Below are 11,608 nucleotides of genomic sequence, written 5' to 3'. Positions count from 1 at the left end.
TTTTATATGTAACGAAAGGTATATGACGAAGATATTTGTGAAATATGTCATGGGATTATGGGTTTGAATAAGTTTTCAATGACTTGTTATCTACTTATTCATGTATTCATCTTATGAGTTCTCAATCAAGATTTTAAAATAGCAATAGCATGCATGTAGTAACAATCTTAACTGTTTACATTCAACCGATCAAGTTGTTATCACAAATTTATAATTATAAATAAACCTAAAAGGTGAAAAGGGCAAGGACAAAAACACATTTTCAATCCCTAAAGTCCGTTTGGTAACCATTTCGTTTTTTGTTTTTAAAAATTAAGTCTATGGATACTACTTCCACCTCCAAATTTGTTATTTTGTTATCTACTTTTTACCAATAGTTTAAAAAATCAAACCAAATTTTGAGAACTAAAAAAGTAGCTTTTAAAAAATTGTTTTTTTTTTTTTTTAAATTTAGCTAAGAATTTAGTCATTCTACTTAAAAAGATGCAAATCATTATAAGAAATGTGGATGAAGAAGAAGAATAAAATTCGAAATATAGATATCAAATTAAAAAAAAAAAACTCAAATCTTAAAAATAAATTTAAAATTTATTTTTAATTAGAATAAAATTTAAAATTTAAAGATAAAAAGTGCAACATTTTAAAACGGACGGACGGAATAAAAACCAAACCTAAAACCTAATTTCCCTTTCTTGAAATTTATAATATTTATTTTAGATGGAAATAGCAAAAGGAGGGTGAAAAGTCAACAAATGTCATTAAAATGAGGAAGAAGGCAAAAGAAAAAAAGAGAAAAAAAAGAAAAAATGACACTTTATTTACGCGGAAGAGTATGAAAATGGTTGCCATTTCAGTTTTCCTCTGTTCTTTCCTTCCACTTACGCGCTACTGTTTCTCTTTTCCCACTTTCCCTCTCCCCTTTAACCCCACTTCGCCCCTTCTCCTCTTTCTATCCCTCTCAAGATTTTCATACCCATTAACCTTAATTTCAACAATCCCATCTCAAATTCAAACATACCCATCAAAACCCACATCTTCAATTCCCCACTTTCTTCCATCTTCTGATCATAATCAGTGTTTGATTGTGTTTTTAGTCAAAACCCATGATGTTGAGGTCGTGTTGCCGGCCGCTCGAGCGGTTTATTGGCCGGTGGAGCGGCGATGGACTGCTCTGGCACTCGGAATTGAAGCCTCATGCCTCTGGTGATTACTCGATCGCTGTTGTTCAAGCTAATTCTTGTCTTGAGGATCAGAGTCAGGTTTTCACGTCTCCTTCTGCTACATATGTTGGTGTTTATGATGGCCATGGCGGTCCTGAGGCTTCTCGCTTTGTGAATAAGCATCTTTTTCCTTATATGCATAGTGAGCCTCTGTTCTTAACCCCCCCTTTTGTGTTTTTTTGCTTGTTTGTTTCGTTTTTCTTATTATTGATTCTGTTTGAGCTGATGGGTTGCTTTTGGATTCTGGAGATTTTTTGGGATTTGGTAGATTTCAGACTCTTTTTTTCTCGTTCTGATAGTGTGAGATGAGAAGGAGTAAAAAATTTGGTATCATGAAGTGTTTTTGGTCAATGTGGAATTTGGTGTGATGGGAATATCTCAGAGGATGGGATTAAGAAAAACCCTGTGAATTGTTCATTTGAATTTACTTTTTGAGTTTTTTGTTGCAGAGTTTGCTTCAGAACAAGGTGGACTATCGGAGGATGTTATTAAGAAGGCATTCAATGCTACAGAAGAGGAGTTTTTGCGTTTGGTTAAGCGGGCTTTGCCTGCCAAGCCACAGATTGCTTCAGTTGGATCATGCTGTCTTGTAGGTGCAATTTCGAATACGAAGTTATACGTTGCGAATCTAGGTGATTCGAGAGCTGTGCTTGGCCGTAGAGGTTTGGAGAGTAAGATAACACCAATAGTTGCAGAACGGTTGTCCACCGATCATAATGTTGGAGTAGATGAAGTTAGGAAAGAAGTCGTGGCACTTCATCCTGATGATTCCCATATAGTTGTCTATACTCGTGGAGTTTGGAGGATAAAAGGCATAATTCAGGTAAATTTTGAAGTTTAATGGCTCCTCAGTTTTGATAGAACAAATCTTGTTGCGTTCTTGTTGTTAATGAATTTTCTCCCATGAGTTAATAATCAAAATCTTGTTGAGTTCTCTTTGAATATGTTAATTGTGACTCTGTAATGAGAACTCTGTATTCATATGCAAAATACATCATCTTTAGAGTTTAGATTAATCACTAAGAACAATCGGCTTGTTTGATTAGTTAAACATCAAATTTGATGTTTCCTAGGTTAGCTAATTGAGACCTGTTGGGATGTTCTTCTCATTTATCAAATTTCCTTTGGAATTTTTATGCTAACTGGTTCTTTTGACTCGAATAATCAGATTTCTCTACTTATAGCTTTTATGTAATGTGATTACTAGTGGTTGGTGCTTATCTGAGTTATTAATCTCTTTTGTGTTAATCTTATCCTTTTGAAAGTCCAGGTTTCAAGATCTATTGGCGACGTCTATTTAAAAAAACCCGAGTTCAACCGGGATCCAATATTCCAACAATTCGGGAACCCCGTTCCTTTGAAACGACCAGTAATGACTGCAGAACCATCGATCCTGACACGAGAGCTTAAACCCCAAGACTTATTCCTGATCTTTGCATCAGATGGCCTCTGGGAACAACTAACTGATGAAGCTGCAGTGGAGATAGTTTTCAAGAACCCAAGAGCTGTAAGTTGGAGAGAATACTCCCATTTTTGTCATTTACAAAACATAAAAACCTCCAAACAGATTTCTTAACATTATTTCTTTGACTGCTTCAGGGAATTGCAAAAAGATTAGTGAGTGCTGCCCTCCACGAGGCAGCAAAGAAGCGCGAGATGAGATACTCCGACTTAAAGAAGCTCGAGAAGGGGATTCGGCGTCATTTCCATGATGACATCACTGTCATCGTCGTTTATCTTGACCACAACAGAAGCTCACACACCAATCGAGCAAAGAACGCCGTTGCTGGGTACACTAGTGCACCTGTTGACATTTTCTCTTTGAACTCGAACTATGAGGCAGAGGAAAAACTTAACACAATGTTCTGAAAAATTGAATTGATTTTAAGAGGCAAATTATTGATACATACAGAAAATAGGAGGCATGTTAGGTAGGGGATGGGACAGGGTTGTTCATCAGTAGAAGAAACACAAGTTGAGTTTATTAATAATGTAGATAAATTTAAGTCACTAATTGCTGCTAATGGAAATCAGCTGCCTTAGATTTTTTTTTTTCTCTTGGTCTCTGATTGATTTGTTTGTTCGTTTTTTTTCCCCCATTGACTTGTAAGAGGTTATGAGATTCAATAATGGCAGGCACTTTTTTCCCCCTTTTACATCATCTATGTAGTCTTCTTTTACATGTTTTGTTGGGAAAATTTAGAGCATTTTTTTGGTCTAGACATTCTTAAAACAAGACGTCATCGATTTGGAACAATCACGGGTCATGGTGTTGATTTTGGTCGAGTTTGTCGATGCATGTTCTTCATGGATATGCTTCAATTCAAGTGGTAGAACATAATAAAATTTGGAGTAGGAATGTTGAAAGTTCAAATCAACTTGAATTGACCAATTCTCATGAATCCAATAGTATTTAATAATTCAAGAATTATGGAGGGAATTTTGAAAGTAACATATTAATTTACAGCAACTTGGTTTTAAATTTTTTAAAATATAAACAAAACAAAGGAAAAACGAGTCACATCCAACGCGTTATGTTTGAAAATTCTAGTAAAGAATAAAAATAGCCACATTATATATTATATATTATATATATATTCTTATTATCTCTTTGAATAAAATTTTTGTTCTTTTTATGAACGTCCACTTGCTAAAGATCAATGAGGAGTTTCTTACTTTTCAAAGCAACTATTTGATGTTATTTTAGGGCATATTTGGATCATTAACTTAATTATTATAGTATATGAGTTATAATTATATAATTATAGTCTATTTTAATCTAAATTATAATAGTTTATTGATAACTTATAAATATACAAGTTATCTTTGTTCTTAAGTTAGAACAATTAGGATTTTTAATGATAAACTCTCCTCTTTTTTTAATAGAAACGCATGGATTTACTTAAACAATAGCAATTTCATGTAAAAGAAGTTTGTCACTAAAAATCACGGCGCTAACGCACTACTTTGCAGGATTACAACGCAAGAACTAACAATAATGCATTAGACAAGTGCCGCAGAAAACGCGCTAACGCATGAGCCATGCATCGAAGGGAATTCAACGCACTACTTTGCAGGATTACAACGCAAGAACTAATAATAATGCATTAGACAAGTGCCGCATAAAACGCGCTAACGCATGAGCCATGCGTCGAAGGGAATTCAACGCATAAAAGATTCATTGCTACGGGCTGATTGTGTCACATCACCACTTGCAAGATGGGCACCTGCAACAGGAGGCGTCTGAAAAAGCTTCCAGAGGTCAGGCGGCCAACCAGGACATGGAGTTTAATGCTGACCAGGGCATGGACTTAAATGCAACCCATCCTCCAAATGGACGAGACCAACGCCTATAAATACTTGAAGACCCTCCAGAATCAAGAGTCGGACAATTAGAAGCTCCATACTCTCTGTAAATTTGTAGACTTAGTTTTAGTTTGTACAAGCTGTGCCGAGGTGTAAGACGATCAAAAGAGCTGAGAACCACCACCACCGCCGGCCAGGGAGTGGAGAAAGTTATTCTTGAGAAAGATACTCTGTCCTCGGCTCTTTAAAGTGATTGTACACAACAAGATTGAGCTAAAAAACTACAAGAGATTGTATTCTTTGGCTTGACTCAGTTTCTCTCTTAATATCATTTCCATTTCATTTTGATTGAATATAGTTCTTTGTAAAGACTCATTGATTCTTTATAAAATTCATATATTTGATCATCACTTTTGCTATTGTTTATCTTCTGTCTATGTTGAAAGCATTAGTACTTCATGCATAATTTGGTTCCAATGCCTAAACCAACTTGATAACTTAGTGAAAGCTTCTTTACTTAGTTGTTCGAAAGAATAGCTAAGCCGCATTAAGTAGAATGCCTAGTACAGCTAGAGATAGACTTACTGGTGTTTCTTGCATTCTAAGTAGACGCATGCACCCTAGAGATAGGCTTGTATGTTATTCGCATTGAGAAGTGTTGAATGATGTCTAACGCATGAACAGAAAGATAAGCAACCCATCCCATTTCATCCACATTACATCAGTTGTGTGCAATTATCTTTAACCGACGCGTCCACCTACTTAAATTCCATTTTCACATGATCCATCATTTTCCACTCAACTCGTTTGTATTGTCTTGCACAGGCATAGCATGTTAGTGTAAATAATACATCTTTCACATTTATTTAGGAAAAACATCCTATGCAAGTACAACGCATAATCTGTGTTATGAATCCCTGTGATCGACCCTGGACTAACTAAGAATCTTTGCCCTGAACTAGGCCTGAAAGATTCTACGAAAAAGTTCCATGTTGTTAAAATAAAAAAATACAAACAAATTCTATATTGTTTCTCATAGGTGAAGCAAATCAAACCCATTTTCAGACAAAGAAGATAAAAAAACAAAACAAGAGTGGCTAGGAAAGCCCTAGATTAGATTTATACTTGGGTTTTATCTAGGAAAACTTGAACGTTATTATAAGGAGTTGTGTGCCTTCTGTGCATAATACTAACGCCCCAACGCGTTGCATTCATTTAAACGCATCAAGGCAGAACGCAGCACTTAGACTTTATTCTTCCAATTTGTTTTACTTTATACACTCCTAAAGCATCTCACGATAGCAAGCGAACATTTATACTTGGAGTTCAGATTATTTTAATCTCAATTATAATAATTTGTATTCGGGGTATATGTATTTTTGTTTGCTTAGATTTTTTCCTATTAATTTTTTAAAATTTTAATCACATTTTTTTATACTTTAATTTAAGAAAAAAAAATTGATTTAGATTTTTTTATGCTTCACTTTTTATAATTGTACCGAAACTTTAGAAAAAATGTCAAAGTTGAAATTTTTTGAATTTTTTTCTGTAATTAAGTTTTTTTTTTAATATTTTAATTTAAAAAAGGAATTTGATTACATTTTTTATAACTATACTAAAGCTAGAAGAAAAAAAGTCAATGTTGAAAATTTTTCAATTGTTCTTTTTGTAATTACATTTTTTTATACTTTAATTTAATAAAGAAACTGAATTACATTTTCTATAACTACACTAAAATTGAAAAAAGATCAAAGCTCAAACTTTTTTTTAATTACATTTTTTATACGAAAGAAAATTGTATATATTTTTTTATACTTCACTTTTCGTAACAATACTAAAACGACAAAGAAAAAAAAAAATCAAAGTTGAAACTTTTTCAATTTTTGTTTTGTTTTGTTCTGTTCATTATTATTATTATTATTATTATTTTGGTAATTACATGTGATTATGCTTTAATTTAAGAAACTATTATTTTGTAATTTAGTGTTTCTATATTATTTTATATTTAAGTGAATAAAAAAACCTTTCAAAATTATGTTAACATATTTCTATGTATGTGAACAATAAAAAACCAATAAAAAGTTCTACAAATATCCGTCATGGAAAAAAAATTACAGTGTGTTCACCGTAGCTATAGACTATAAATTGTGTTCATCGTAGCTATAAGCTATAAATTGTCTCCACTCTACCCGACTCAACTTGGAGGTACAAACGTCTCCTTTACTGTCCATTTTTTGGGACTAGTTTATTGGTTGAGGGCTTCACAATTGAAAATTTCAAACAACTTTTTTTAAAAAAAAAATTTAAAATTAATGATAAATTTGCATATTATGAATTCAGAGACCAACTACAAGTTAACTATCTACCAAAAATGACAACTCCATGTAATGCCATGTGTCATAATGGCATCTGATCTAATGAAATTAGTCTAGTCAAATTGTTTTGTATAACAGGGTTTGGTTCAAGTCCACAAAATAGCATGGAAAGTACTATAAATTGAAGAGTCATCCTTTTAAATCATTCATAAAGAGATTTGGACTAAGGACTTGAACTTCTTGAAGACTTTGAAGATTAGAAGACTTCTTTAAACACCTAAATACTTTGAAAATACATCGGAGTCATCTAGAACATAAGACTTCAAAATTTTAATCGATTCTTCAAGAATATCAACAAACTAAAGGTTGTTCCCAAAGATCAACTAGCAATTAGAAGATCAATAACATAGGAGCTAATCATTCCAAAAAATCAATTCGAGGGATGATCCGAAAAGATCAATAAGTCAAAACTGCTATAATTGAATCGGCATTATATTTTTTATTTATTTTTTATTTTTTTATTTTTGAAGAAAATAATAATCCTATACATATAAGAATTACACATGATTTAATTTCAAACAATGTTGTAATTTCAATAATTAGTCAGCCAGTATATTAATATTTAAATCTCATTCTTTTTAGTAACTATCTAATATAGACTCCTCATCATTTGTTCAATTACCTCATCAATAGATGTCTACAATACTAAATATGTCCAATCTATCAAAACAAGCTGACTAGGTATCATCTGACAAGATATCAATAGTAATGAAGTTCCTAAAATACAAAGCTTGTATGATTTTACTTACAGATGTAAATGTTGGGAGTTTCTACAATTTCTTTATATAGAATATGGACACAGTTATGCTGATCCCCCTAAGAAGGGCACCAAGTTTCCAATCTGATATTGCATCAGGTCTTCTACAAACCCATAAAAGATCAATGAAAGAGTAAAACTTTCTGTACCATTTCTCAGAGTTGACCTTCTGCACCCCGATTGAGCATTTTGGTTCGTTCGGGTGAGAAGTGAGCATCTCCCACGACTCAAGTTGATTGTTCATTGCTACGAGTCTGACCATTTCTTGTTAAGACGCTCCAGCAATCTGCATTGCTCTTCTTTTGTTACATGTGGGTCGAGATTGCGAAGGTTTGAAACGAAACTACTTGCCTCGTCCCGACGATTTAGTTTACAAAACCAATCTACTAAAGAGTTGTATGTGTTCTGATTGGGTTTACATCCATTCTTGATCATATACCTCACCACGTCGATCGCCTCTATGAACATCGAATCCGATGCATAGCTTGCAATGAAGGTATTATACGTAATTACATCAGGGATGAGCCCAAAGTCCTTCATTTCTGCAAATATCCGTGAGGCTTCTTTCATTCGACCATTTCGGCAGTAGGCGAAAATAACGGTGTTAAATGAAATGATATCAGGCTTCACTCCTTTCCCAATAATTTCCCTCAGGATATCCTCTGACTTCTCGAAGTGCTCAGTGCGGCTGTACATGTACATTAAGCTATTGTATGTTGTCAAGCTCGGAGTGAACCCACTATCCTTTATGAAGTTCAAAATTTCGTTCGTTTTTGAAACCATCCTCCTCCTACCATAAATAGAAACCATGGCATTTAGAGTTGTTATATCGGGCGAAAAACCTTGTTTCCTTAGTTCCAAGAAAGCACGTTCGGTCTCCGTAAGAAGATCACTTTTACTATAAACCAAAACCAGTGTCTTCAAAAGCACAGCTTGAGGTTCAATGATGCCGGAATAGATCTCCTCAGCAAGTGCAGACATTCGCTCGACCTCTTTGCCGTTAGCATAAGCATGAAGTAAAGAACAATATGTTAACTCATTAGGTTTACACCTACCATCCTTCATTTCGGCAAGTACTTTCTCCGATTGCTCCCAAAGGCCTCCCCGAGCCAAGGCTGCCAAAACAGCATTGTAAGTAGAAAGATCGGGAGTCACCCCGGCATCCAACATTCTTCTATAGATAGCCATTGCTTGATCGAAAGAACCACACCTGCTATAGGCACTAATAAGAGTGTTAAAAGTGTCCCTCTCAGGGACAAAACCTGCCCTCTTCATCTCTTTGAATACTCCGGAGACTTCAGAATCCATCCCATTTTGCCCAAACACTGCCAAAAGAGTGTTCCAAGTAACAATATCAGGCACACACTCACATATCTTAATTTCTTCAAAAACCTTCATCATCTCCACAAAATTACCCCTGTTACCGTGCATCTTAATCAGCGCATTGAAGGTACATATATTCGCTTGGCACCCTGCAACTCTCATCTCCTCGAACACTCTCATCGCATAATCATCCTTACCCGTCTTCTCAAAACCAGACAACAATGTGGTGTAAGTAAAAACATCAGGTTTAATCCCCTTCTCCACCATTTGTGTTTTTAGCTCCATAGCTTCATCTAACAAACCATCCCGCGCATAAGCTGATATCAATGAATTGTAAGTGACAATACTAGGTGCAAACCCGCTCGCTTCCATCTCCTTCAAAACCTCCATGGCTTCCTTAGGCCGCCGGGACTTTCCGTACACATCCAACAACGCATTGTAAGTAACCTTATCAGGACTAAACCCAGCTGCTTTCATCTCCTCAAAAACCTCTGCAGCTTCTTCATACAACGACCCCCGACGACAACTACTAATAAGCGTATTATATGTATACAAATCCGGGTCAACCCCAGAATTCTTCATACTATCAACAAGAGCAGCAATCTTACTCCAAGGCATTCCCATTTTCCCATAGACATTCAAAATAACATTATAAGTAATCAAAGTTGGTCTACAGCCTTCTTCTTCAAGTTTCTTAAACACCATCACAGCTTCTCTATACCTCCCATTACTAGCATAAGCAGTTATCAAAGAAGTATATGCATAAATATCAATATTTACCCCATCATTTCGAAGCTCATGAAGCAAAGAAGCCGCAAAAGAAGCCCGACCCTCTTTACCAAGTACACTAATAATCACAGCAATCACAGAGCTACTCAAAATAGATGCAAAATCCTCCCGATTACGAAAAAAATCAAACACGCGCAAGGCTAATTCATTCTTCTTGTTAAACACCAAGCCCTTGATTATCCCCAAAATGTCGAAGGAAACAGACTCGGAGGTGAAATTAAGTCCTTCAGGACTGGCTTGATTATCCCCAAATTGAAGTAAAATCTCATTCAATGAAGAGGAATCGAATTCCGGGTTGAGTAAAGAATCGAGAATTTGCTGACCTCGAGTAGAGAGACGGTGGTGCGACCATGGCTTCCCGCGGTTGGGGTCGCGGGAGCGGCCGATTCGGGTGCGGGTTCTGAAAGTGGGTTTGGGGAGATAGGGTTGAGTGGAAGAGGGGTGTTGGTGGGGAAGGAGATCTTGGAGAAGAGGGGCTATGGGGGATGATGAGGAAGAGAACGGCGGCTGGGGGGGCGGAGGAAAGGTCAGTGGCGGCGTCGGAGAAGAGGGTGAAGGGGGGTGGTGGTGGAAGACGGGAAAGAGGGGTTTGGAGGGCGGTGGATTAGGGAGGAGGAGGGGAAGAGCAACCTTGTCCGCCATTTTTGGCCACTGTGGAGCTTTGTGGGGTTGAGGATTTTGGAGTGGAGGTTTAAGTAAAGTTGTGGTTCTGTCTTGATTTTGAAGATGATGATATTTTAGCTATATATATATATACACACACACGCACACATCTTTAAAACCATTGTCAAAAAAAAAAAAAAAAAAAAAAAAAAAAAAAAAAAAAAAAAAAAAAAAAAAAAAAAAAAAAAAAGTAAGAAGAAAAACTAATTATCTAAATAGTGTAATTTTAGGAATTTTTTTTTTTTAAATAGCAAAATATCATGCTATATCTACAATAGACGCGCTAGACTAGTAGTCAGATGAACTGGACAATAAAATTTTATTATATTTATAAAAATCATTTTTTATAATTATTTAAATAGATACTAATTTAGTTATTTGTAGTTTTTATCCCCCAATACAAAAAATGAACATATGTTTTAGTGCTTAGGTCAATTCTTTTAATTTGGTCGTAATTAGTTTAAAATTTTAATTCCATTACTCATGTTATGATATGTGTTTTAAATTAGTTGTTATTTATCGGTCAATTAACGATTAAAGAAGTTATATTCCAACCTAATAATTATGTCATTGTTTTAATTATAGTATTAAATTTTAATCGACTTGTCAATATCTCCACATTTTCATAGATTAAACATCGACATTTACATTATATGATAAAATAAATTCATAATATATAAAAAATAATCAACAGATTGCTAATATGAATAGAATATGAGTATTAAATATTTCAACATTTAAAAGATGCAAAATAATTATTAAGAAATTTAAATGTTTTTGTTTTTGTTTTTTTTATAATTTTTCTAGAAATATCTTTTAACATTGACATTTGATCAGTATTTCCATTTAACATTTTTGTAAAATTCGAACATCGACATTACCAACATTTGTTGGATCGGTATGGCAACCCTAGAGGGTTGAATAGGGTTTAATTAAAATTTTTCTTAAAGTATGCTCAATTTGATCTAATTAGATTTTCTAAAATTAAATTAATAAAAACTCTAATTTATGCTAAATAAAAAAATTGATAAAAATTATATAACAATATACTCAATCAATCTCAACCAACAAAATCAAGAAATTAAAGTTAAATACAAAAATAACTAGAAAAGAGATTAAAAAAAAAATGGTTCGATCAAACACGATTTACATCCACTTTCCCAAACACCTCTTGG

At 34.4% G+C, this 11,608-nt stretch overlaps 2 protein-coding genes across 2 annotated transcripts; one reads left to right on the top strand and one right to left on the bottom strand.

The window, feature by feature from the left end:
* The first annotated feature begins 844 nt into the window (after window positions 1-844).
* On the top strand, window positions 845-3,275 carry LOC120078735 (Protein phosphatase 2C family protein). Its single transcript, XM_039033045.2, is given in 5 exon segments — window positions 845-1,362; window positions 1,670-2,043; window positions 2,491-2,727; window positions 2,820-3,075; window positions 3,078-3,275. Coding segments are annotated over 5 exon segments (1,146 nt in total). The 5' UTR covers window positions 845-1,103; the 3' UTR covers window positions 3,098-3,275.
* A 4,287-nt stretch (window positions 3,276-7,562) lies between these two features.
* LOC120077980 (Pentatricopeptide repeat (PPR) superfamily protein) lies at window positions 7,563-10,612 on the bottom strand. The gene has a single exon (XM_039032128.2). It carries the CDS (start codon window positions 10,410-10,412, stop codon window positions 7,905-7,907), a length of 2,508 nt encoding a protein of 835 aa, XP_038888056.1. The 5' UTR covers window positions 10,413-10,612; the 3' UTR covers window positions 7,563-7,904.
* Window positions 10,613-11,608: the final 996 nt, after the last annotated feature.

The sequence above is a fragment of the Benincasa hispida genome, chromosome 5 (assembly GCF_027475165.1).
Source record: "Benincasa hispida cultivar pf3 chromosome 5, pf3_genome.v1.1, whole genome shotgun sequence".
NCBI lineage: Eukaryota > Viridiplantae > Streptophyta > Magnoliopsida > Cucurbitales > Cucurbitaceae > Benincasa > Benincasa hispida.
This window is presented reverse-complemented; position numbering and strand designations above follow the sequence as displayed.